The following is a 27,284-nucleotide window of genomic DNA, read 5'->3' as shown; positions in this document are numbered from 1 at the left end:
GATGGACACAGCAATGACTGAACACACAATAAACAAAGGAAGAACACAACCACGCCCCAAACCACATCAACACCCTCTAGCAAGACCAAGGTAACAGCAAATAAGTTTTATTCCATCTTTCAGTCATGGGTTGATGAGTCCAAGTACAGTCTCCATAGGTGCCTTCATCCTCCTACCACTTAGATTACCACATAAATTTATATTACCACCTACATTTAAAAAGACAAGCATCTGCACCATTGGCACTGTATACTTAGCAATAATCCTGTCAAACTTCTGCAAACACCGTGCTAGAGCAAACTCAAAATCCATCACAAGAACAGTCAGCATGGAAAGGATGCTCCACCTTGACTTATCACAGTAAAGGCATTTTCCCCTTTAACAGCAAGGGAACTAAACCACAGTCTTTTTCCTTCCCCTTCCAAGTTAACTATAGCCCAATAGCAAACACCTATGGCTCCTGATGAAAATAAATCAGTAATCCTGGTGCCGATATAAAGATGTAGACATCCTAACTGTCTACCCAGTGCCTTCAGTGGGAATGTCACTGTGCACACACTCAGCTGATCTGGCATCTCAGAAGTAACTGTTCTAGACCCATCCAAGAAACAGCTTTGGGAATAGAGGCACACTGATCTCATCCCATGTGCTCTTCTCTAAGCAGCAAAATACTGTGGCCATTGAAGGCAAGGCTTACAACATGGATTAAAAAAAGCCCTCTTTACACAGTTTTGAAAAATAAGAGAATAATTAAATGGCTTAAAGTTCTAACACAAATATTTCATGAAGGATAAAGCTTTGGTTTTCTCCTCCTCTTGATCTCCAGCTGCACTATATATGTTGTACATGTAGAGTAGTTTTAACTATGGTCCATTCAATTCCAATACCATTCAATTTCAATCAAATTCAGCCCAATCAACTGGTCAGGTTTGAGGGGTTTTTATGAGATTGCAGTATTAAGCACCAAAGCAATTTTCCCAGACATGGAAAAAAAATAACTCCAGTCTCAATTCTAGCTACTTATTCATGCTTACCTCTTGCAGATGTTTCAAGTCAGAATTTCAAGCTTGACTCTTTTAAAACATTTACTGAACATTTGCATTCATGTCAACATTACTGCCTGGCCACTGCTGGCTCTACTTGTTCAAAAAAAGTATTTAAAGACCCTGAACTACATCCAGAGTGCTTAGTGACCTCAGAACCCAAACCACGGATTTGAAAGATATTTAGCATGTCTTAGTTTTTATATTGTTTGAACAGGTCCCAAGTGTTTACAAGTCCTTAATAACTGCCCCAATACATAGGTGAAGTTGTAATTTATGCTTCATTCTTCATTCTCAAAGACATAATTGGCCACTACCGCCAACATACCTGTGTAGGCTGCATTCTCCAAGTCAATTTTGCTCACAATAAGTCAGTAGGAGGAAAGACAAAGTATCTGAACATTTTATAAACCATCAGATTTAACATACCTGACATGAAAAAATAAATACAAGGTAGAAATAAATATATTTATAGTAAAAATAAGTGGTTTGTGTATCAATAAATAGAACAACCCGGATTCTTCTTCCAAGGTAACCCATTTGCTCTAATAAATGAGCTTTTTAGCGACCAGGAGTGTGTTCTTCAGAAGCATTGCAACAGTCATAGGTCCTACCCCTCCTGGCACCGGAGTGATAAAGGCAGCCTTCTTCTTCACTTCTAAGAGAAAAGAGAAAAAGGCATTGACTAAGAGCATTTCCAAACCTTTTTTCCCACATATGCAGGAAGGGCTGTGACTGGCAGGTACTGCAGGGAAGGGATCAGCCAGGGCAGAAGCCTGACTGCAGCCAGGGCAGGGATGGAACGTGGCCAGCACTGGGGCTGCGAGGTTCTTCTCCTAATGTGAATGTATCACCCAGGGCTAGTTCTGGGTCATGGCTGCATAACCTGTTCCAGCTGATCTACCTGCAGCACCTTGCCCTCTCCCCATGGCAGTGCAGGCACTCACACAGCCTGTGCTCAGACAGATGGAAGGTTAATCCCAAGGAATTCTTTTGGTAAGGGGCAATTTCTGCCCCTGTGACACAGCTGACCAGCTGTCCCAGGAACATCTGTGTGACAGGAGGTCAGGATGAGCCCAGGAGAGCAGCATGAATGTGGATGTGCATCACCCCCATCTGTCAGCTGGGACACTGCACCTCCAATATCCAGAGCTATGGAAGCTGGGGATGCCATTCTGTAGGTAAGGAGGTGATCCCCCCAGCTCTATGTTCCTGAGGAGCAGCACACAGAGCAGGAGGTTGCTGGAACTACTGCCATCCACAGCAGACCAGCAGCAGCCAAGTCACCTAGTCAGCCTCTGTCCCCCACGTGACAGAGGACACACAACCAACACCACGAATGGTTTCAAGCATCAGCATTTTTAAACTCCCTAGTACAACCTTTTCTACCCTGCTTCTCACATGCACAACACCTGTGTGGCCTTTTACTCCTTTGTGATTGGTCAATGCATCTCAGCATTTCCTGCTCATTTTCCTTTAACAATGTTCACCTGTTTTACACAGCTGTGCCCCATTAGGGATGAGGCTCAGCCAGAGCCCCACTCCCTCTGTCCCATAATCTGTTCTCCTATACCACAAGCTATAAAGACACCCTGAGATCACAGAAAGAAACTTAAAACTGGAGAGGGAGAGAGTACAATTTTCTGTTTGATTTGTTTTTCTGATTCACACTATAGACAAGGACAAGAGTTTTCTTCAAGAAAAAAAAAACCAAACAATTCTAGCAGCAGAATTTCCACTGCAATTTCAGCCATAAACACCCAGTTCCTCCAGCAAAGACTTATTTTTTAAGATCAGTTTTACTAGGGTGCCTAGGTTAAACCAGGATGCAAAGGGGCAGGTTCTCTGCAAAGTATCACAAAGGAAAATCTTACTGAAGTAGCTCCAACCATTAGCCATGTTAGACTATTCAAATTCAGTGTACACTTTGAGTGCATTTAAGTTAACCTGTTTGTATGAGGAATTCATACAACACAGCAATAAATCCTGGCTTGATCTTCTTATCTACTGTGCAAAATGCCATGGATCAGAATTACAGGCTGTTGGCAAAGGAATTCTGCTCAAATTTGTAGGAACTCACCTTGTTAATACTGAGAGTCAGGGTTTTTTTAGGGCACCACCATGAGAGGTTTTTTGTTTGTTAGTTTGGGGCTTTTTTTGGCTTGCTTAGTAATAAGTTCTTGGTAAATCATTCCCCACTTACAGAAGCTTTGCTTTTTCAAAGACTCACACACAGGAGACACCTAAGCAAGCATAACTGACAGAAACACATTCAATTTCACTGACGTCCCTACAGAGCAGACTCTGCCTGCCTATCAGAAGAGATTAAGAGACTGAAAACTAGGCACCTGGCTTTGAAACAAACAAGATCACTTGCTACTGCTTTTAGTGTATTTATCTTGAATCTCTGGAATCTATGTGGTGCTTAACTGTCAAGAATAAGGTCTCAAGAAAAGAAATATTACAAAAGAATTTGAAAAACTGGACACTGGGGGTTTTGGGAAATGATATTCACTAGATTTGAGGAGCCAGACGTAAATGAAATTAATAAAATGCTGTCTGAACCTCCCCCATGGCAGGGAACTCATAAGAGCATTTGAGAAGTTAACAGCAAATATCTCACTGAACTAAAGAACAGAAGTTCAACCCTCATTGAGGAGAGCTGGTAAATACAACCAGGAGGGTTTTAATTACCCTGTTGACTGGCACCATCAGATATACTCTTAAAATATATGGAAAGGAAATCAGGCTACAATGTGGTTTTTGTTCAGATGTAAAATTTAACAAATTTAATTAAGATGTCATATGACAGTTACTTCTCAATATTCTCAAACACAAACAGTTAACCTTTTTAACAGTCATACTATTTTGAAGTACCTACCATTTCAGAATGATGCTTAGAGTTAATACAGTTACTATGAATTCTCAGATTAATGTCAATTATTGAAATGTACCCACATCCGAAGAAAACACAGCCATTCACACAGAAAGTACTGTAGGCACTTTAAACCGAAATATGATGGTCTTCATTGCAATGTTACCTACCTCTTTTTGTGGTGTTATTCAAACTACTCCCACCTTACCTACAAAGAGGACAACCCACAACCAGACCTTGTCTTTCCTCAAGAAAGGCCTTCAATGCCTGTCAGGTCACTGTCAGGTACAGCATGCATTGCCTGTGGTGTTAGTAACCCTACCCAGCAGGAAACACACAGTGCACTGTTTTCCCAAGTTGTTGGGGAATTCCTCTGCCCATATTATACCATTATGGAAATCCCTGTGGAGAGGTGTGGCAGAAGCCAAATTTCTTGTCAGTTAGCATAAAACCACCCAGATAGCTTATGCACAAGAGCTGATCCAGATTTTTGAACACACAACAGGTGTCTGTGCTGGGGAAATTGCCATCTGGTAAGTTTCCATTGGTAAGAGTAAATACAGATATGGTGAGTGCAATTTTCCAAGATGAATGCCAGCGACCAAAGGGGGAAGATAGCTTGGCCTCAAAAACGTCAATAGACTTTTCCTGGTCAAGTGAAATAGGCCCAAGCACGGTTCTCAGACACCACGTAAATGTGTGACTGATCTCATCTAGGCAGGTGAGCTTGTGTGCTGTCAGTTCCATCAGGTCCTGCTTCTGCCTCTCAGGAATGAGGTAACTTTCAGTTACTTCGATGTAAAAAAGTCCACAGCGTTTCTCCTGGTTTCTCCAGATGGGCCCTGGTCTCCCAGGCCTTCCCCTGACAATCTGGAAAATGCAAATCAGACACCTATGGGGGAGGAGCTGCTATTTTGCAGCTTCTGTAGAACCTCAAAATCTTCCTTTGATTCTTCAGAAGAAATGAAATGTAGATTGTTTCCTTGAAAAACAGGATCCACTGCTTTGGAGACAGCCCTTCATTCCTAGGTTCCTTTAAAGCTGAGGACATCAGACACCTAATAGGGTTAATCACACAAACCAATGGCAAGTCTCAACCTGAAGGCAGTTCTGGGTCCTGTGCATCTGCATTAAGCGATGCAGAGTAATTCCTGCCTAAGCACTGTTTCCACACAGCTTTACGAGTCCCCGTAAAGCTACACCAGATCCCTGCAGCACTGCCCAAGTGTGAAATCATGTGCTCAGCAGCCACACTAGATATCCTCTGTTCTGCTCCACACGTTCTGGGATTCTTCCCACTACGCACTGTGGGATACCAACCAGCAAGCATCTACCCCATTTCTCAGAGTACCTTCTTTTTCTCATCCTTGTTTCTCTAATTGTAGCTATTTTAACTGCAATATAAAGGAAAACTAAGGAATTCTGGTGCAGTGCTGTAATTCCAACAGTGTGTATCAGTGACACCGCTGAACAAGACCCTCTTCTGTGCAGGAGAAACTTAACAGGACATGCAGCAGCTCACTGACCCCCATTAGCCAGCAGCCTTCTGGCTTCTATCACAGCCTAACACCAACCTTCTGATTCATTCCTTGCAGTCATGGAGCACAACAGGTAATGGTTCCCCTAAGGTCTGCAGGGCAGCGATGTGGTGACCTGATCACACAGACTGGGCTCTTCTCCATGGCAAGTAAATGCCAGACCTTTGAAATCAACTGCAAAAGGAACTAACTAAAGTTATAGCAAAGGCACCTGGAACATGCACATTCTGTTTCCATGATGACTGTTTGGGAACGCTGCACAGGGAGCTAGTTTGGAAAAGATTCAAGGAGTGAGAAGCAGCCTATAGCCAGGCAGGTACCGCAATGAACGCGGAGAGGCAGCAAACACCATCAGATGCAGTGGCTGTCACAGAGGCCAGGCTTCCTGCACACTGCTGCCAAGACACACCTGAAGGACCACCACTTCCACTAATTAATTGGATTTGAAGACTGTGGTGGGTAATCCCATTCAGAGAAAATGCATAATATACACCCATCACCTCAGACCACATCAATCACTTGTTGGAGCTCTCTCTTCTGCTCTTGAGTGCTGGCAATCCCTCCCTGCTCATGGTGGCACCAATTCTCCACAATCTCTTTCACACTGTCCAGTCAGAAAGAACAGTTCTCATGTGTAAAGCCCTCCACTCACATCACAACTATACCACCTAACAAAAATCTCACACAAAGGATACCTTTTCTACATAGGCATCTAATCAAGACCGAACAATCAGCACTGCTGTTTGCCAAAAATCTGGAAGGAATTGTAAAGAAATACAAGCAACTTTGGTTTCATTGGTATTTCCAGTTCCACCTGCAAAGGTGAACCACTACTGCGGCGTGTTACTAGCCTGCTCTACCAGTTACTCCTGGAAACGGTGCTCCAATCAAAAGAGCTGTTTCAGCTAAATCTTCTGGGTAAGTTGTTGCTTTATTTCATGTTCCTGGTCCTTGTAGCCCTCCTCCTCCCTTGGCATTATAGTTGTGGCAACAAAAGTGTATAAAACAGGGCCAAGTGCACCCACACATCCACCAGGCTGCTCAGAGAAACAGATCTCCCTTTCTGTCACTGAAACTTGCTGCCCCAAAAGCAGCTAAAATGGTGCTGGGGATCACACAGGGATGCCACTGCTTCTCCTCGTTCGTGGAACTTCACTCTTCCTCCTGATGCCTCCAGAAGGCAGGACAGCCACTACCCGGAGGATAGAATTCTTAACATAAGCAGGGATTCTCCATGTGCTGTGGTGGTTTTACATGGAGAGTAGCACATGCAGCACCATTTATCCCTGCAGTATCAGGCTGGATCTCAGTGCTTTGCAGCTGACCTCCACATGCACAGTGTTCTCCTTTCTTGCTCTTTTAGATACCTGGGAACTGCACAGTAAACTATTCTGGACCAAACAACTACTGGTTTTTGATGTGCACACAGTTTGGAGTGTCAAAATAAAGAAGACATGTGGGGAAATGGGAAATCACGAATACTGTTCACTAAAGACATTCCATTAATTTCACAAATGTGTACACTGAATTTAACAATGAAAGACATAAAAAAGAAACTAAATTCATCCCTTTTGTTGTTAAAGAGATATAAATAACTTCAACTCTCTCACCTACCTTGCAGAGATTAGAAGATGGGATCCAAGTACTGGCAAGATAAGCAACTGAATCAAAACACCTTCCACCCACCTAATAAAATTAATTTCCACTACAGGAACATTTCAGCCAGATGACCTGGTGAAGGAAGACATTTCCATCTATTTTTTGTAAATGAAATTTGAACTCTGATTGCCCACTTAAACCTTTCTCTCTTTCCACTGCCGGATTTTTCTCCTAAAGAAGCGGATGAAGAGACAATAGATACTGGTGGGCTATGTGATGTTACACAGGTGCCACATGTCAAGCCAGCCATTTATGTGCCTGGCCTCAACCTGCAAAACCCATTTTCACTCAGGCTTAAATAGAGATTCAGCCAAGTGATTAAATGGGGGAAAAGGATAAAATTATTTGCTACACAAACTTGCTGGCTTGTTCCATTTCCTAACTGCCAGATCAAGTACTTGCCAAGGGTGGTTTACTTGCTCATCTTCAGAACTGTATACACTGGGATATTTTTTGTTGTTGTTAAAGATTCAGTGAAACTTTCACCGATACCAATGAACCAACAACAGCTTCCCTTTGGCAATGCACAGAGAAATGCTACTTGTAACTGCAGTGGCATAATCCAAGCTAAAGTTCCTCCCTCTTTTTTGGATCTTCCCTCCCCCCAGGTGAAATCTCGAGAACAACCCACAGCAGACATGACGAGACAGATACAGGGCATTGCTGAAACTCTGAATCATGGCCTTGCCACTGAATCTACACCTTTATTGCAGGCACAAGGTCCCGTGTTTGAAGAGAAATAAACAAGAAGGATGCAGGTTAACATGAAACGTTGCCAAAGTTACAGCTTTTGTCCTCCCCTACCTGCTAAAGCTAACCAAACACCTGGAAATTCTCTGTACTTTAGTTCAGCTCTGAAAACAGAAAATGGAACCGTTTCTTTGTGATACCAGAAATCCAGGCAGGATAAGGGGGGAAAAAAATTTTTTTTCAAGCTGTCCTCCAAAAGATTTCTTTTCCTGGAGCTCTGTTGCACACATCCACTTACACATTTCCAAACACATTCCAAGACAGTCGCTCAGCTATATTCATGCAGGTAATTTCACAGACTTCAACAGACAGGTAACATGCATGATGAATAAAACCAGCAGGGAACTAAGGGAGTGATGTAATTAGAAATACACGCAGCTGGCTAAAACCATTCTGAATATAATTAAGCTTTGAAACATTATGCCAGCCAAGATGTTAATAACTGTGGAAAAAAAACCTGTGGGTGATTTTCATACTTATCAAAACAAGGAACTGTTGAGAACCATTAATAATGTGGGTAAATGCTGTCTAAGCTTCCCACACTCAACCCTGCCAATAAGTGCAACAATCCTGCTATTCCAGTCTGGAGCTCCTCCAGAGCAGAGATATTTAATCAAGTTACATTGTGAACTTGCTCTGCAACAAGTTAAACATAAAAAGATCAATATATAACAACAATTTTTATCTGTTAGGCTTGCCTGGACCAAGATATTAAGCACTTTAGATGAGCCCACATTAAACTTTAGCATAAAGAATATTTCTAAAGCCAAGTTATCATTTTCACAGACAAGTGTAGAGGAGGAGAACAAAAGGAGGCTTTGAGAAGCTGTGGTTTAATAATAGTTGCTATGAACAGCAGGAGACCCTATGCTTGAGAAAGAGCAGAAATTGTTTTCATTGATTACTTTTCAAACATTCCACAAACTCAAAAGATTAAAGGAACTGGACACAAGCACCTTCTAGACCACTGCCAAAGAGCTCATCTGTGTCTCTTAGGGGTTGCTGGTACCTGTAATTAAAAATGACACTTTGTCTCCTAACTAACAAACAATTTAATAGCAGATAGATTTGTGTTCTTATTTAAGTAAACACATAAAAAACTGAAAACAGTCTCATTTGAGATGCTACCTAGTCCAAAAACTTACCATGAGTGAATGCTATGAACTTCAATGTATTTATCCAATGGATTTGTATAAAGAGTGTTTCACTAACCTTCAAAGTCCACATCCCCAACTAATTTGGTTTTTCCTGTAAGAGGATCATGGATATGGTTGATGCCTACGTCAATCACAGCTGCACCTTCTTTGACCATATCAGCTGTAATCAACTTTGGGATACCTGGAATCATAAACACATATTTCACTACCCTGGCCAGGCAATCTGAAGTTATCACTTTTGAATGATATCAAAGGGTGTGCATGCACAGCTATGCATGCACAAAATAGAAATCTACAACATGGAATATTTCTTGATACACTCCACACTGAACACAGCTATTCCTCAATTGCATACTGTTTGTAACTACTACTAGAGAAAAGAGAAAGAAAACCCACAAAAAACATCCCACCAAAAGTTGTGCCATGGGATTGGTTTTGGGTCAAGAAACACACTCAACCAGTAGGCAATTTGAACTGTTACAGTAATCCCAGCAGACAACACTGATCTTCCACAGGGACAACAGACCATTTCTTGCTCTTTACAGCAATTCAGGAGACTTCTGCACTTGACCTGGGAAGCCCACCCTGGGCACTGCACACATTATGGCCTTCTTCATCTCTGTGTGGGGTCCTGGAGTAGGAGTATTTTGCTATTAAAAAATTCCAGCTGAAAGAGCCACAACAAACCACCTCATCTTTTTTCATATGCACCATATTTCTCCAGCACATTTAAATGTGAAGCTTTTGATACTCATCACGAATATGTGCTTCAGTTGGGACCCAGAAAACCTAAAAGGTCACTTCAAAGTCAGCTAATGAAATGTATCCATGGCTTTATGACTCCTGTCAGGATTTCTTCCCTACCGTGCAACCTCCAACTTTCAGTAGTGGTACTATTTAGTTTGGAAATTCCAACTCACCTTGCTTCTTGAGCAATTCCATCAACTTTTTGTTCTGAGAGCAATGTTAGACTACCTCCAAAAAGGGAGTCTGAACTCCCCTCTCCCCATCAAAGCAGCTTTCTCTCAGATGGGGAGAAGGCAAAAAGGAAAAGAAACCAAATCCATACAGGTTGAAACTGCAGTTTTTTGGAGGGAAGTGCTGGTGTACAAGGCTCTGGCTCCATGTGCAGTGCTGAAGCACTGACACAGTCATTTGGATACAGACAGTACCAGAACACTCCTTGCTCTCCATTTCTCACTCCCCCATAAGATACTTGCTTGAAACTCTGCTTCTCATGTTGAGCAAGCCAAGATCTCAAACTCTTTCCTACCCTGTTTGATAACATCTGACTGCATCTCCTTCATCCCCCTCTGATGTAATCCATCGCAACCTGGCTGGTAACTGGATAATGCTTCAGCCTTATGGGGGTAAATGATCTGTGTGTGATAGGGCTGGAAGTATATTAATGGAAGCTGCACAGTTACACACTTTGTAAAATCGTTTGATAATAAGCCAAATACTTAATAGCAACAAATGAACTAACCCCCAAACCAAATGAGCATATCTAGCTACTTAAGCCTACTTTACATACCAAGTAGGAAGGGATAAACATTAGGATACGTTTTCCTAAAATGCATTGACTGAAGAATATGGAAAAATCTTTCATTGGCAATTTTTGCAGAAAATGATGAATCACATTTTAAACAAAGGAAAAACAAGGCCCTACCTAATCTGAGTTTAGGTGCAAGAACCAAGAATTTCCAAGGAAGCTAACCAGAATAAAAGGTCTGATCGACCAGCACTTCCGACACAAGAAGACCACAGATCATGTCCTGAGGGACAGCACAAGCAGTCCAAGCATAAGTTCATCCAGAATTTGACACAGTCACTACTTTTCCTGTTTATCCCTCCCTCCAAATGTGGCAGGCAGATGAGCCCTGTTTCTCTCAGCAGACTGGAAAGCCCAGAGAGCAGGAGCAGCAAGCTGACTGGCTCAAGAGTCCTGCTGCTTCTATCACAGCCTTGCCTGTCCTGAGGAGGCTCTAGGAGCACTGCTGGGTAAAGCTGCACTTACACTGATGCGATGGGGCTGGGCTGATAGCAAAAAGAACAGACTCCATGGGATGTCTGTACAGACAGGGAGTGCAGGCCAAGAGGGGTAACCCCTGCAGAGAGATACAAAGTGTCAGGTGTGCTTAATAGGAGACAATGCCTTAGAAATCCAAAAGCTGTGTGGTATTGAAAGAAATTTTAGGGAGGGGTAGGCTGGACAAGAGCAGCCTGTTGGAATTTAAGATGCAAGAAGTTGGGTAGGAATAAGAAGGAATCAACTGCATGGATAGTTACAATCCAAATAATCAGGAAAACTGGTGCCCCGAACCTGGGGGCAAATGAGAGCACACAGAGCCAGATCTTCTTACATTCAGGAGTAAGAGAAAAGAAGCACCTGATTTGAAGTACCACCAAAACCATGAATGCAAGTGAACAGGAAAGCACTCAGAGGTGGAGCACCTGATCAGAAGGGACTCACTGCAACAAGTCACCAATCAGGAGCCAGGATGCAGATAGCTCTTGTAAAAGTACCACGCAGGAAAAGGAACCTTGGTCTTCCAATGCAGACACACACAAAAAAGCTCTCTTCTTCTGCACATCTTCTGCAGTGGCCTGTAAAAGCAGCTGTTCCAACCTGGTAAGGTATAAGTCGCAAGAAAGGTAACACTCACTGAACAGATCACCCCTTTCCAGGGAGTGCGTGATCCCAGAGGTAAAATGTGCACAGTTCTCATGTAACAAAAGGAAGCTTGGAGTGATTCCACCTTTCTAAAACACAACTTTCCCCAGAGCATACACGAGGGCAGGGCTGAGTGCTGTTTGCACAACCTAGCCCCAAGATTTTTCATCATTCCAAGTATATCTCAAGTTGTGTAATGAGTGTTGTATCATGCTCCTGTTACAAATTATAGAAGGAAAATAATGTGAAAGGTAAACATGGCTGAATGGCTACTGGACCATTTAACTCCAAGCATAAACAATGACAAACCATGTTCAGCACAGAAATCAGAAGCAATGACTAAACTCGAAGCAGTGAATTTGGATTAAAAGTCACTGGTTTATTTCCAGTTAGCACACCATTGCTGTCTTTTATTCACAGTGGTGAATTCTGGTCAGGCCCACAGTTAACAATTAGATGTGGGATAAATAAGTTGTTTCTTGATCCTGGCCTGCCAGTGAAGTTAAACCCTGAAGGCAAGGGCATCTCACTTCAACACAAAGTGACAAGTTTTAGACAGGTACCTGTCTTCATCTAGAAAATACATAAGGAAGTCTTGGGTCTTCAGGATGAGAAAGAGGGGGAAAGGGAGCAGAAAAGAGGAAAGACAATCCTCTTGTAGTCCAACAAAACAGTACAAGAGAAGGATGATACCCCTGAGCTGCAAAGGGACCCAGAATTTTACCAAGATCATACTAAGTTGGGTCATTTGATTTTTTAAAATTATTTTGTAATTCTACTTCAAATATCTGTAAACAAATAAAAAAGCTGCTTAGAAGCAGAGTTCCACTTGTTTCTTTGGGAAAGATCAGCTAAACTCCAAGTATTTCAGTTTACATTGCTTTAAGAGTACAGACACTGCTCTTTCAGTCCCCTTCCTCTAGGCAATTACCATTGTCTTTCTCTTGACATGATAATTGTAAAAGAGAAAAAACCCCAGCCATTACTAACATAGGTTACCCAAACCTCCAGTTAATTTGGCAAGGTTGGCCTTAATTCTAACAGCAATGGAATGATACCGTGGGTTTATGAATGCAGGCTCCAGCTGATTTAAAGAAACCCTCCTGTCAAAATTTAAATGACTCATGATTTTTCCATGGCACAGGGAATATTTTAATTTACATAATTACACCTGTATAAACTATGCACTGACTGCTTCCCAATCTTGAGTTCACCCCGAAGTCTCCCTAAGGGAAAGGTGTCACATGTGACAAGAAAGAGTTTATGAGTCTGCAAATGTGAAGGGCAAGAACAAAGAGCCAAATCACTTGCCCTTCCTACAGTGATAAATCCTACCTACTGCAACACCCTCAGCAAGCACTGATTATTCAGTGGAACATGAAACAGCCAGTGCCACAGACACAGACTGCCAAGTCCTCTTTTCAGAAGGTTTGAAATACTGCAATTGGAGCATCAACACCAACGATTATTACCTGCAGCAACTATTACTATGTCAGCAAGCTGTGTATGGATCTTGAGCTGCTCTTTTGGGGTGTATCTGTGAGTAATGGTCACTGTAGCATCACCTGAAACAGAAGAGAAAAACAATGAATTGTCAGATGTAAAATACTATAAAAAGCACAGCATTTACCCTCAGGTGCAAATTACTTACTTTGGTACATTAACAACAGAACAGATGATCAGATTTGTCTTGGGATGTGACTTTTAAATCAGCATAGGCAGAACACTCACACGACTTGCTGCTCGCACATATGAAAAAACATTTGTTCTTAAAAATTCTTGCAGGATGAATTCATTTACATACTGTGGACTCAACTCCCTTCCATGGCTTTGTTACAGTCAGTGGAACCCCACAAAGCAAACCCAGCACAGAACCCTGTGTGTTTTACCAAGCCCAGTGTGTAGAGGGTGCCACAAGATTCAGCTGTTTGCCCCACACCAAAGCTTCAATACAAGACCACCAGTAGAAGCACAAGAAGCACACATCTTTCTGCTCCTGCAGAATAAACTCTCCTGGTAAGACATGAAAAACCCTTGTGATGTTTGATGGAGATATTGAGGAGAGACCACAACATGAGCAGTCACGGGGAGAGGGTCCAAAGCCTCCTACTGCATCCAACAGCAGATGTGGTATTCCCTTGAAGGCTGCCCAAGCAAGCAGCAAAGAGAACAGCTCTCCAAGAAGACTGCTTCCAACCTGCTCTGTAATTATTTTTACTGCACAGTGTTCAGGTGTTGCATACCCCCATCTCTGCCTTCTACTCATCACAGACACCTAGGCCATGTTATTTGCAATTAAACTAAAACCTTTTGCCTTCTCAGACATGACCATCACATCTGCTCCCTTTGGAATGCATCTGACTGGTCTAATATGTGCCTCTCATTAACTCTCTCAGGCATCTCATCTTCAACCTTTCTGCGCCCAGGCTTCACTGCTCTCTCCCCTCATTTTTTACCCCTCTTCTTCAGGCTTTACAGTGCACATCATCTCCCCAAAGACAAGCAGATCAAAACGTTTGCAGAAAAGTACAAAAACAGAAAAGTACAGGCTAAAAAAATAGCCTGTATTCTTCCAATACCTGCTTTAAGCAAAAGAAGTATGTCTCACCCAAAATCACAATCATGACTCATCATAAAGGTTGAGAAAAACCAATGGATAAAAGCCAAAGTTACAAGGTTATCTCTAAGGAATAAAATTGGTGCTAATTTGCCTGTAAGATTTTAGTGAGGAATGTGTCTGTAGTCAGCTCCTGAAACCAAGTAACTGCCTTCACTACCAAAAATGAAAGGAGAAAAAAAAAGCAAAAAAAAAAAGCCCCTACCTTGAGAATAGCAGTCCAGAAGCTTACAGACACCTCAGAAAGGGGAGGTTTTCCATTTATTTGTGATCATGCCCAAACAGAAAATAAACAACTATTTTTACACTGCTACTTCTGCTGAAAGAAGAGGAATATATTTAACAATTAAGATTCCACATCATACTCCCAAGCCAATTCCCTAGCTTACAAAACAGAGATAGTCTCTTGACCTGCCTACACAGAACAATATTTATTTTGGAAGGAGTTCACATAGCTTTTCCATCTGATCAGATATTGCCACCTGCAGGACATGAGTGCATCTACATATGAAACATCACAAATTATGACAGTCCCCAACTTGAAATTTTTGTTCATAATCTAGAAAGAAAACGAACGAAAATGTACAACAACAAAAAAAAAGTAGTACCAGGTATACCCACTCCTTGCATCATTTCTTAATTTAAAAAAAATTAATCAAACCAGCCCAGTCGATGCAAAAACCTCTTTCCTGACTGATAACCTGAGAAAGTTTTTTCAGCATCTCACTGTAGGTCTTCTCTGGTCCCTATCCTCCTGAGTTTCAAAAAAGAAAAAAAACCTGAAACCACGGCCTGGCCTCCCTTCCTTTCCACATGCAATCCAGCCCAACCTCTTGCTGCTCAAAGCAGAAATTAAACTCAAATGCAGAAGATGAAGCAGATCTTCAAGAAGAGCCCCATCTGTGAGTCAGGGAGGAAAACTCCACCAGATCACCCCAAATACAGAATTATTTATCATCATGTACAAAGCACAGACATTTAATGCCAGCTCATTATCAGAGGAGTACACGTTCCTTTGTTTTCTCATTGCCAGCTATTTTATACTGTGTGCCAGCACTCAGCAGACTGGAAAACAATGAAACTACCTGAGAAATAAATCCATTTCTTCAGATTAGGCAAAGAACTTCTGTGAGTTAACTCTTTCTGTATCCAGGCTCCAGTGTCAGCAAGGGACTATGAAGATTCTTCTGTCCCTGCACCAAATATGTGACGTGCCTAGAACCACTGGCAATGCCAGCGAGCAGGGTTTCAACCAAAGTCTTCTGACATGTCAGGAACCACAACTTTGGCAGAAGGCCATGAAGAACCACAAAAATCTCACAGACTGACCCCCCAAAACAAGCTGCACTACCAGACAGTCAAACAGGAACTAGAAACCCAGGATACAGGACAACAAAACTGAGCCGTGGATCCAATCCACTCAAAAGCTGGAAGCTGCAAACAGTATTTAGTTACAGCTAGAAGCTGCCCATGCAGCTGCTGAGGGTTTTGCAACAAGCTGCTGAAAGCATCACAGGTCACCAGGTCCCCTAATTTCCAGGTGGGAAATGTGTAAGTAGTCTGTAACACGACCTTGTGTTCTACCAAGCCTACTTCAAACATCAGCTACACTGCCAATAACAAATGTCACCCAATATTTGCAGCAAATGGCAAAAATGCTACTAATTTCCGTGGGAATGAGGATGAGACCAGAACTATGCAGCAATGGTAATTACAGTCCAGGCACTGAGAGAAGTTCCAAATAGCAACTTTCCCACAGAGGCTGAATGGAAAAACCAACTCTATGATTAGTATAAAGCTTTTAGCATTTTATTATATTAATAACAGATTTCACTCTGCTCCAATTAAACAGGCCTGGAATTAAATATCCATGTTTACCTCATTTGTGGATACCACCACGGCAGTTTCCAACATCAAAATGAAGTGGCAAAAGGGCAGCATTCTATCTAAGCTATATTTGCTTTAATTTCTACAGCACTATTATAGCAGCACATATAGGCTTCTGTAATTAGGATTCCTTAAAAATATTTCCACCACAGAACTCAATTTCCACAGGCATATAAACTGCACTGCAGAAACAGCCCCCAGGCCAACAAGTAATCATGGTACTCACACTGTAGAGTTCCTTGGTGGGTCATTCAGGTACTTTTACAAGCAACACCTCACTGACAGAGCACAACTCAAGGGTCATGCCACACCTTTTTGTTTATTCATACTTAAATCTGTGTGTGTACATGTATACTTATGTGTACATGTGTGCTCATTGGTGTATGACCAACGAAATCAATATTGAACAAGCATGAGGGTAAGGCATATAAACAGCTACACTGTAAAAACATTACGGGAGCCTCTGCAGCTCTTCAAGGCTACCCTCAAGGATCAGTTGAAATAGCAGCTGTTTCAAATGGAGGAAGAAGTGATGACTTAACACCACAAAAAGCCAAGTCCAGAAACTGCTCTCCTGAGAATAAGGCAGGAAATGTGTTAGCAAATTTATTTTCTTGGTCTGGTTGAAAGTATTCACAAGTGTGGAAAGCTTGCTCTTAAATCTGAGTCCTCCAGCCAGCTTTATTTTCAGGACTTCACAAATGGAAACATTGGGATAACATTCCTGGACTTACCTCCAGGCCTTTCATGCTCTCCATCAGTATGTAAAAGCATTGAAATAGGCATTCCAACATTTTTGGATCTTCCGGCTACAAGAACATTTTTTCCAAATGTTTGTATTCCTTGCAGGAAAAAAAAAGTAAAAAATTATATTCCAGTATTTTGATATATCTAAACCCTTCTTCTCAATCCCCATGACAGAATTATTTATGGTTGTGGACTGCTGACATCAACATGACTTGAAAATCCACAAGGTTGAATTTGAGCGATGAATCCACAAAACAACTTTCAGCTTACACCTCAGAGAAAGAAAACTGACAGCTCATTCAGGGTACCTGAATCACCCTTAGCAAGGACTTAATTTCCTCGCTCCAGCCACAACAGGATGTACTTATGTCTACCAGTAAGAACATGTACATTGTAAATAAAAAATTACAACTATTGAAAACTTATGCATTTTTTCCCCTTCCAGTACTGAATTAAGTGCTCCCATTTTTTGTTCTTGTTTTTTCCCCCTTCTCTACAAGAACTTATGCATCCCATCTTTTATTTGACAAATAGAACAACAACAGCACAGAAAATTTCCTGCAAAATTACGAAACCCAGAAAGTTACTGAAGTGTTCCACCAAATACTACTGTCCACACTTAAATAATAGCTGTGCTAATGGCACAAGTGGCCATCTACTTGGCAGCTCCTTATTCAGATTAATGCTCTAAATGTTTGTTCTTCAATCAGCCCAACGCATTTAGAGAACCTTGACCTTTTAGCTCACACCTGAGTTGATCCCTTGTTCACCTCCCAGGATAAGAAGAGTTCCAGGAGAGGAGAGTTGCTTACCTGTCCGTTTTATGATCTCCCAGACAGCAGCAGCGGTGGCAGGGATTATGGAAGGCTGATCCAGACACAGCCGCCCAATGTTCATGATATGGAACCCATCCACATCCTTCTCAGGGGTGATGGCATTGCAGACTGTCCGTTCATCTATGTGATCTAGGAGACACACAGCCCTCAGCTACAGCTCCTTCAGGTGCCATCAATGCATCATCATACAGCCCAGACCTGGCCAGGGTAATCAATTACTGCTCTTGATTGAGCCAGCTACACTGCCCCTAAAGGCAGTTTTACATTTTCAAACAAACAGTTTACTGAAGATTAGGTTAAGCCATTTGTCACAGTGTTGATACAACAGACTCTGTCAAAATATGAGAGCCCAGTATGCAGCTGAGAACGAGGACAGTAACTATTAGAAGAAATATTTAAGGAAGTCATTTCTGCAACATAGAATTCTTAAACATTAAATGACTCAAAAAGCCCAACAAACCACAGGAGAACAGTTATATGCATTTTTCTGGTTTCTAAGCCCACAGAGGACACATGAGCTAATTTTTAAACAAATTAATGGAAATCTCAAGCTGAAGTAACTTTGAAGGTCTAGCTTTCCTTTTCCAACAACACCTTTTTTTAGTCAACTGTTCATCAGTAGGACCAAAACATAGCAAACAGTTTGGTGTCTTCTTGTTTTTTTAATGAAGTACACTATTGTTGATCTCAAAACACTGAATATGGCTTAAATGGCATTGCCTGCACAAATTTTGTATTCATATGTACTCATACTAAATATTTTTCATATGCACTGATGATACAGGACAGCTCTCTAGCTCCTTAAAGCTTACGCAGCATAAACATTAGTACCAATTATGAAAAAAACATGTTTGCCAGACCTCTCCCTGCAGAGTTACAAACCCAAGCATAAACCTGGAATACATAACACCACAGAGGAACAGCTCCACAAAACATCCCATACCAACCCAAAAAGCAAACTGCTTAATGACTGACCCATAGCCTGCTGAGAGCCCCAAAATGGCACTGACTGACCCACAGCCTGCAGTAACCCAGTCCTGTTGAAAGGTTTGGTCTGGGAGAAAGGCAAGCTGACCCCCAGAGCAGGTAAATGGGGCAAGAGCCACTGACCCTCTATGAGTTAATGACCCATTTGTTACTGAGCCTCCTGGGAATTTGGTTGTTCCTCCCCAGCACCAGTAAGAGTGAACCAAAGTACTTTCCCCTAAACCTGACAAGTAGGCTGGGGGTTTATCATTTCCATCTCAAAGCAATTGCTTTTTGTATCCCCTATGTGACTCACAACCTGAACAGAATCCTGCAACTGTGTGGCAAAATGTCCCAGTGTCCAAGTCAGAAAGCACTACAGGAGGTTTAAAAAAACCAAATAAAGGAAAATAAGCATCAACAAGGAAATTCAGATGTTGCCAGTAAAATATTTTAGAGACATAAACAGGATGTTTTAATTCAGTAGGTTTGTGTGGTTTTCCATTAAAAGGAGCTAGATAATTAAAAGATAAGCATGCTGTAGAACTTAAACCATGCTAATCTCCTGTTAAAAGACTTCCAGTTAGAAAACCCCAAGAGTTAAACCAGGCTGCTAAGATTTACAGTTTAATTCTCCACTTGATGAAGAGAGCAAGTTTGCTTTTGAATCCTAATGAGAAAAGACTTTGGAAATTAAGATATTAAGTACATTGATGAAAGAGTCTCAGAACTGAAACTTGCCTCACAGAGACTGAAAGCAACCATAACCCTGTTTTTATGTCAACTTGGGAATTAAAGAAAACAAAACCAAGGAAGAAATTTGGAGTAACCTATTAAATGGCTTTTGCAAAAGAGAACTTGTTACCCTTAGGCAAGTCAGTTGTTCTTCCAACACAAACTTGGCAGCCATGCTTTTCCTTGTGCCTAGGATGAGCAGAACACTGCTCTGAAAAACACCTCCTCCACACTGTGTGTCTTTAGCTTCCCAAAACCACACAGATAATGGACACAATTATGTTAAAGGAAAAAAAATCATGCTTTACATGGATATTTTCAACATTCAAAATTGATTTGCAGAATTCCAGAACAAGGTTTACAGTACTGGGAGGAAATGCTGCTGCACAGCTGGGGACAAGTGAGCTGTGAGCCAGAGAAGCTCCCACATGCCTTCTTAATTTCCAGAGGAACAAAATAATTTCTTAATTATCTTACTGTCAGTCTCATAAAACATGAGCTGATACCCATACAAATTTCCTTGCTGTCATTACAAGCCACTCCCCTGGCCAAGTTACTCCCTACACTTCTCCTCTCCTTTTTGGCTGAACTTGCAGGACTACACTGGGCATCACTAGCCAAGCATTTGCCCACAGAGAAACTCCTATTTACACAACAACTGCCTCTGGTGCTAGGACATGGAAAATAAAGACTGGTTTTCAAAAGGGAAGAGTATTAAAAATAATAACATAGCACAAAAGGCATTTGAAAAAAACTACTGCATGGATTTTCATCTTCTGTTGCAAATATATTAATATTTTGTGGCCCTCCCCCAGGCAACTCAAACCAATAAAAAGGAAAACTTCTAGAAAACTATCACAAGAAATGCACTCGAAAGGTGCACAGAAAAGAATTTCTCCTGAGGCAAAGATTACAATCCTCAAACTTAAGTTGCCCCAGCTTACAATAGTGCAACAGAACAAAGCTATTTCTGATTCCCTTTTTAACCCAAAATTGATCAAAAGCCACACCTTACGTAGTTTACTGCAAAAAAGCCCCAAACCCCACACCACAACCTCAGTTCTGGAATAAGCAGCCTCCACTGACAGAGTTTTCGCAACTTCTGAGCTTTGTCTCCTTCATTACAACATTACAAGGCAAATAAAATTTGGAAAACGAGTTAAATTAACTTTTAACCCTTTAGTTTATTAAGTTCCTTAGAGGAAAAAAAAAAAAAAAACCACTTAACTGAGTTATATTGTTATGGAATAACAATATAACTCACAGAAAGAGCTTACTGAATATTTCCAGTTCATGAAAAATTGCACATTTTACTATACAGACACTGCAATACTGATAGAGTTCTGCTATGGATTAACTTGTTCTAAAGCTTTTCCTACCACAAGCAACAGCTATGCCTGTCTGATAGGTTGGAGGGAGGCTAATTAGTCTTCATGTAGTTATTGTGTCACTTCTTGGGAGGAATCGCCAAACAATTTTAGGACTAATCCTTATAAGGACTTGAGCATTTCAGCACAGAAGAGAAGCATCAGACAGTTCAATTGACACAGCTAGAATTATCATCATGCTTTTTTTCCTTTCCTCACGTTGACCAGGTTTAAATTCACTACATTTTGAGACTAAAAGAAGTTCTGAACTGTGCACTGATGAAAGCAGACTTTAGCAACCTGATATTCTCCTCATAAATGCACTTCTATGAGTGGTACCTAACCACTCCCCTGAGTACCCTCACCAGCAAGACACATGACACCTCCCATTTTTAGGGAACACTGGGAGTCCAGTGTACAAGCCTGCTTCCTTTGCTACAGACTTCAGACAGGATGATTGCCATCCCCAAGCTGCTGGTGCTTCATCTTCTGCAGTTCTCATGGCTGCAATTAAACTTTGTTAATTACATCACCTGCTGCTGCGAATCTCTGGCACTGGGAGAGATGCTCCTCCAAAGGAAACTGTCCACATTCCATCAGCTCCTACCTCGAAGGCCAGGACGTGGCTCCTGACTTGTATTATACTCCCACCTTGTGGCAAATTTATTTCACTACATGGCGCATTTTGGGGAGCTTTCATGTACCACCAAGTGCAAACCCTCCTCACCATGAGCACTCCTGTTTATTACAAATACAACCAAAGCATTTCTTCCTTCATAATACTCATTTTGGCTGTTTTATAGATAAAAAACATTTTCAGTTTAGTTCTTTATTTCTCTGCAAGTTTTATCCCCGCAAAAATACCACTTGGCCAGCTACTCCCCAGTGATATTTTATTATAAATTAAGAGAAGGTAAATAAAAACCCCAAAAATTTAGTCAAGGCTTTTAGGACCTTCGCACAATGCTCACCTGGAACACCAGGGCCAACAATGAAAATAAATGTTGAATGTTTAAGGCAAAACCTGGAATCACTATGAAAAGGCTATAGCATCACTTGCTACATACCATAATATTGCATGATATAGAGGATGAAAGCATAAAATTCAAGGCAAACCAGTGCAACAATCTCAAAAAAAAAAAAGGTTAAACTGGATAAATTATGTGAAATGCCTTGAAACACCACTGTGACAGATCATTAAAAAAGGCAAGTCTTACATATGAAATTTTTTTCTTCAAAATGAACTGCATATTCAACAAAAACCACCTCGCCTAACCCTTCCTCATGCAGGTCCTCTTTCAAGAGTTTCTTATGGCCCTAAGGTACACTTGCAACCCAAAACTATTCAACTCTTTCCTCTTATATGGACTGTGTAATACGAGGAGTGGGACAAAGATGTCACACACCTGGGAGAGGTAGCTGAACTAATAAACCACTAACTCTGGAATCCTTGTTGAGTTTTGCTGTCATATCCAAGAGCTCTTCCTGTGAAATGTCTTTAGGCCTCAGTATGATCTCACTAGAAATGCCTGATAAAAACAAAAGACAGAGGACATGTCAGAATAAGAATACAGAGCTATCAGCTTAGTTATTTAGTCCAAAAATCAGTCTGGTTCTTAAGAACTGTTTCCAAACACAAAATGAAACTTACAGCACCCATTCAAATCACATTAAAACTACTTTCTCCATACATCCATGCAATTCCTTAGGTCCATCAGAGAACATGTGGAAGAAATTGGTACAAAATTAAATTAAGACACTAAGGGGATTCCTCATGCTTTATTTTTTTCTCTTTAAAGTTTACTAAAGGAACACTCATATGACATACCCACAGCTGCAGCTGCCTTTATCTTGTTCCTGACATAGATGTGACTGGCTGGATTGTCTCCTACCAATATGACAGTGAGGTGAGGCCTCTGGTTCCCAGCAGATATCCACGATTCCACATCCCTTCGAACTTCTTTCAAAACCTGGTGTGCAAGCCTCGTCCCTGAGATAACAGCTGCTTCATCACTATAAAGACAAAAAGGTACATGGTATTTAGGGCTAAAATTGCACCAGGAAGAAAGCACCTTCAAGTGTGTACTCTACCATTTTCAACACTCCCAAATGTTTTGATTCATGTAGCAGCACTTCAAATATTACTTCAAAAACACTAAAACACTACAAACCCACACAGGAAAAGGAGTGCTTTCCCACTTGTCACAGTTGAGATGGCCACAATACACAAAGTACCACCATACAATTGCAGATGGCTTTCAGCATTCACCCATACAGAGTGACCCCGTACCTCTCCAGATCACTCCATGCCCTTACCCACACAGAGTAACAGCACACAATCCAGAAGGCTACAAGCCTCTGTTCTTTCTTGTTCAACCTTTTATACCCTCATGGTTCATGCACTGCACCTGTGTGCCCTTTCTCCCTGTGGTGCTTGGTCAGTGCCCCTGGGCACTCCATGGCTCATTACCCTCAACAATGCTCACCTGCTGCTCAGAGCTGGAGCCCATTGGGGATGATGCTCGGCCACAGCCCCACTCCCAATTCCACAACCTGTGTGCCCACATCCACTCTCTTACCTGAAGAGTGTGGATGTGCCATCAGTGCACTTGGAAGAGAAGCTCACCAGCCACAACTCATTTCCCAACACACACAGCCAGCCACGTAAATGTACATGAACTCCTGCATTTTGGAATAAAATATGAGGATGGTCTTACTCCCTTAAGTTTTACTGGTTTAAGGAAGGTTACCCATTTCCCTCCTCAAATTTCCCTAAAAATTGATTTGACGAAGCATTATTTACACTATTTTTTGTCCAAGCCTCAAAGATATAGTTCTCATATTTCATAGCTGATGGGAAGGGAGTCAGCACATAGCACTTCTCACATCTGTAAAATATAAAAATAGCAAATACTGAAATATGTTGATACTTCTTAGGTTTAGAACCTAGATAAGTCCTTTGATGGATATATCACAAAAGAACTGCATGAACAAATAAATCACTGCCTGTACAGAAAGCTTACACTGCAGCAGGCTATTCAAGACATTGAAACTAAGTCATGAATAATTATTATTGTAAATTTTACACACATTAAAACATTGACCAGGTGTTGGTCAATGACAGGTTTAATGATAGATTTGTGACAGATTTCATGACCAAGTTAAATGACAGACTTAATATGTGTCACTGCACCATCCTGTCCCACTGTTATCCCACCCACCCAGGGATGCTCTTACTCTGAACCCATAATGGATTTACCACAGAAAATTCTTCTTGTTTATGAACCCGGTGACTTGCAGGCCATGACACAAACTAAGATCTATTTTAGATCAATTTGTACTCTAAAAGCCCGAGATCACATCCAGCATCACAACAGGACATGTCCCACACCCCATAAAAACCTCTGGAAAATTATTAGTGCAGGGACATCTATGTTTTGCAGAACTGGAAAAAACAGTTACTAGCAACGTAGCACAGAAGTAGGATACGCTCTGGCCCAGAAATACAGCTGTTTCTCCCAAAACTGACAGAATCAATACTCAATACACAGAACATCCAAGGGGTCAGATGGTTATTTCAATGGCTGTTCAGTTCACTGATCTTTTCATTCTTGATATCACAAAGACAGTGCTCTCAGCATTAGCACTTGTGATGTGCTGAACCTCTTTAGTCAGCTTTCAGGCAGGTCTTAACACAATTACATGTAAATGAAAAGGTTCATAAGCAGGAGCTCAAACAGACCCTCCCATGCACACCCAGGCAAGAGCTCAGAGCTGCAGTGCTGCAAAACCAACACCAGAATCCATTTGCAGACAGCACAATAAATTAAATGCAGGGGGTGATTATTGTCAGGACACTGATCCCCAGTGCACCAAAGCATGCCCCGTTTGCCACCAATTGATGAATATACACGGTAATTCTGTATAAATCCCCTGACAGGCTCTTTAAGGTATCAGGAACAAGCAAACTCGCAGACTCCCCTCAGGTAGGGGGCAGGAAGGTCACATTGCGAGGGGTTTCTTCAATTTCAAGGGCACCGCCTAAATCCCCAATGGATCACCAAGGCCAGGGCCACGGCCCGCTCGCCCCCCCCTCTCCCGCTGCTTCTTCCCCGTTTCCCCGGGAAGAACGCGGAACTCAGCGGGGATCGGAGGGCATCCGTCCCGAAGGGCGATCGCGGCGGGCCCGAGCCCGCTGATCCCTCAGGCGTTTCCCGCCCTTTGGACACGCCGCGCCATGAGGGGTACGAGGATGAGGAGAATGAGAAGGAGGGAGGAGAATGACGAGGAAAAAGATCCGATCAGCCCAAGGTACCTAGCGGCGCTGCGGGGGAAGCTGCTGGCGCTGCGAGCGAGGGTTCGCCACCGCCTCAGGGGCACCCAGCCCCGGCGCAGCAGCGCGGCAGAGGAGGAGGAGGCGGAGGAGAGGGACAAGGCTGTGGAGGCCGCCGCCATTTCGGTCGGTCCCCACCGACGGAAGCGGCGCAGCAACCAAGCGACGGCAGGCGGGGCCACCGCCGGCACCGGGATCGCGGCCAGAGCGGGCGGAGCGCGGGGACGGCTGGAGGTGAGGGAAGGCAGATGCTGAGGAATCTGCGTGACAGGGCTTTGGACCCTCGGGGTACAGCAGGAGCCACGCAAAAGATGCCCCAAACGTGGTCTTGGCTGCAGCCTTTGGCTCCCGTGAGCTGCTGTTCCCGTCGCAATTTGGGGTGGGTAGACACGGAGCTCCACGGACAAGCATCGCTGCTGCTCCTCATAGTTATTCGCCGCACCCCGTGTTTTCTGAGGGGAAAACTCAGGGAATCGCTTGCAGCTTGCATATTGGTGACTTCTGTCATGTTCAATGGCAGATTTTATAGTAAAAAATCGGCTGTGCAGAGCGGAAGGAGTAAACAAAACAAGATCTATCTGAAATAGCATTTAAAAAGCATGCCAAAATAACAGTACTCTCACCAGCCTACTGACAGTGGGAAAATTCCTGTATAAAGCTGGGAAAAGCTTTGGAAAGATGTGTCAACTTAGTGAGGCTTCATGTTCTGCTATGGTCCTGACAAGGATTCTGACGAGTTAAATGCTTCCAAAAGCAATGTGGCTCAGGTGCTTCCACAGACAATGTGCATGCTGGGTTTTAATGGCTTGCCCTTTCTAAAATATTATTCTTATCAAATTATACCCTGGATAAAACATGCCATTGTCCGCCCGTCCCTCAGCACCGCCCGTCCCTCAGCATCTCCCGTCCACCGCTCACTCGGTTCTGCTGCTTATCCCGGCCCTTCCCCTTGTCCCGTGGTTGCGACGCCCCTTCCACCTGTGGGGTCCGGCCGACGTGGCTGCGGCCACCTCAGGGCTCTTCTCCCTCTGCTCCGCGCTGCTGCTCCCGGCCTGGGCGCCGCTGAGGGGCTGGCCAACCTTCCTTCGCCTTCCTCCCGGCGCCCCGGGCCGGCTGCAGCGCCAGCAGCGCCCCTCGCAGCGCCGCCAGGTACGCGGCGCCCACCGGGGAGGTTTCCTCCTCGCTCCTTCCTCCTCACCCTCCTCACCCTCCTCACCCTCCTCGTCCCCCTCACGCTGAGGCGGGAAGCGCGCGGCGGGCAAAAAGGGCGGGAAACGCCTGAGGGGACGGCGGAGGAGCATTTGATCAGTGTTTGGTGAGGGACCGAACGCGGCACAAATGTCCTGGTTTGACTTTCAGAAGACACAAAAGTTCAGCCAGGGAAAGGTAGAGACTTTCAAATTTCAGACACAAACTTTGTGCTGTTAAAAAAAAACTCCAAAACCAAAAACCAAAAAACCAATCGGATTCAAAGAGTAGGGAACTCTGCAGCTGTGTGACATTAATGCTACAGCTTGTCTAATTCCCCACGAAGAATATGATAACATTGTGAAGGTATAGAAGGGAATACCAACTAATATGTGCATAACTCTTTGGAGTTTATGCAATTTTCAAGAGGCTTTGGAAAAATACACACACTTTCAATAAGGAAAATGCCACTCTTATGAATAAGAAGCTTGACTGGGCCAATATTCAAGCAGCAATCAATTTATTATTTAATAAGGTAAAGTATGAGCAATACAGCGCTGGGTACAGTGGGGGAAGTTTTCCCTCCAGCTGCACACTGATAATTGATGGTTACAGGTATTTATAGGGGTACTCATCAGTTTTTTTCAACAGTTTCTATTTCTAATTTTTACTCATCAGCAATTTTTATTCCAAATTATTACATCACAATTCTATTGTGATTTTAATTTCTCAGGATGTATTTTCAAAGGAGTATCCGCAGATGGTGATGGTCCAGTTTCCGAAAGAAGAAAGACTTCTGGGTCCAGCTCCCCAGATGTGTCCACCTTTTAATTGCAGAGACTATAAATCTCATAATAGTGATGTCCAGCTTCCCTTTGGTCAAAACAATAAATCCTTGAGGTGATGTTCATC

The 27,284-nt window shown here is 42.6% G+C and overlaps 1 protein-coding gene across 2 annotated transcripts; it reads right to left on the bottom strand.

Annotated features, from left to right (window-relative positions):
• Nucleotides 1–91: 91 nt before the first annotated feature.
• MTHFD2L (methylenetetrahydrofolate dehydrogenase (NADP+ dependent) 2 like) lies at nucleotides 92–25,358 on the bottom strand. Of its 2 annotated transcripts, XM_066549286.1 has the most exons (8): nucleotides 25,167–25,354; nucleotides 22,680–22,864; nucleotides 22,258–22,380; nucleotides 17,760–17,912; nucleotides 16,935–17,042; nucleotides 13,169–13,261; nucleotides 9,078–9,203; nucleotides 92–1,701 (listed from the first exon to the last, which is right to left on the bottom strand). In XM_066549286.1, exons 1-8 carry the CDS (start codon nucleotides 25,304–25,306, stop codon nucleotides 1,589–1,591), a joined length of 1,041 nt encoding a protein of 346 aa, XP_066405383.1. In that variant the 5' UTR covers nucleotides 25,307–25,354; the 3' UTR covers nucleotides 92–1,588. The 2 variants fall into 2 exon arrangements, with proteins under 2 accessions (XP_066405383.1, XP_066405384.1); XM_066549287.1 differs by lacking the exon at nucleotides 9,078–9,203 and having other exon boundaries at nucleotides 25,167–25,358.
• Nucleotides 25,359–27,284: the final 1,926 nt, after the last annotated feature.

This window comes from Molothrus aeneus, chromosome 4 (genome assembly GCF_037042795.1).
Source record: "Molothrus aeneus isolate 106 chromosome 4, BPBGC_Maene_1.0, whole genome shotgun sequence".
Lineage (NCBI taxonomy): Eukaryota > Metazoa > Chordata > Aves > Passeriformes > Icteridae > Molothrus > Molothrus aeneus.
This window is presented reverse-complemented; position numbering and strand designations above follow the sequence as displayed.

What these genes read in the sequence shown, in the direction of transcription:
- MTHFD2L (XM_066549286.1), bottom strand. Translation starts at nt 25,306, where the DNA reads ATGGCGGCGGCCTCCACAGCCTTGTCCCTCTCCTCCGCCTCCTCCTCC. An exon ending in GGAGATCATAAAACGGACAG is followed by an intron (nt 17,043 to 17,759) that starts GTAAGCAACTCT and finishes TTTTCCTGCAAG; the next exon opens with GAATACAAACATTTGGAAAA. An exon ending in TGGGGATGTGGACTTTGAAG is followed by an intron (nt 1,702 to 9,077) that starts GTTAGTGAAACA and finishes CTTTTCTCTTAG; the next exon opens with AAGTGAAGAAGAAGGCTGCC.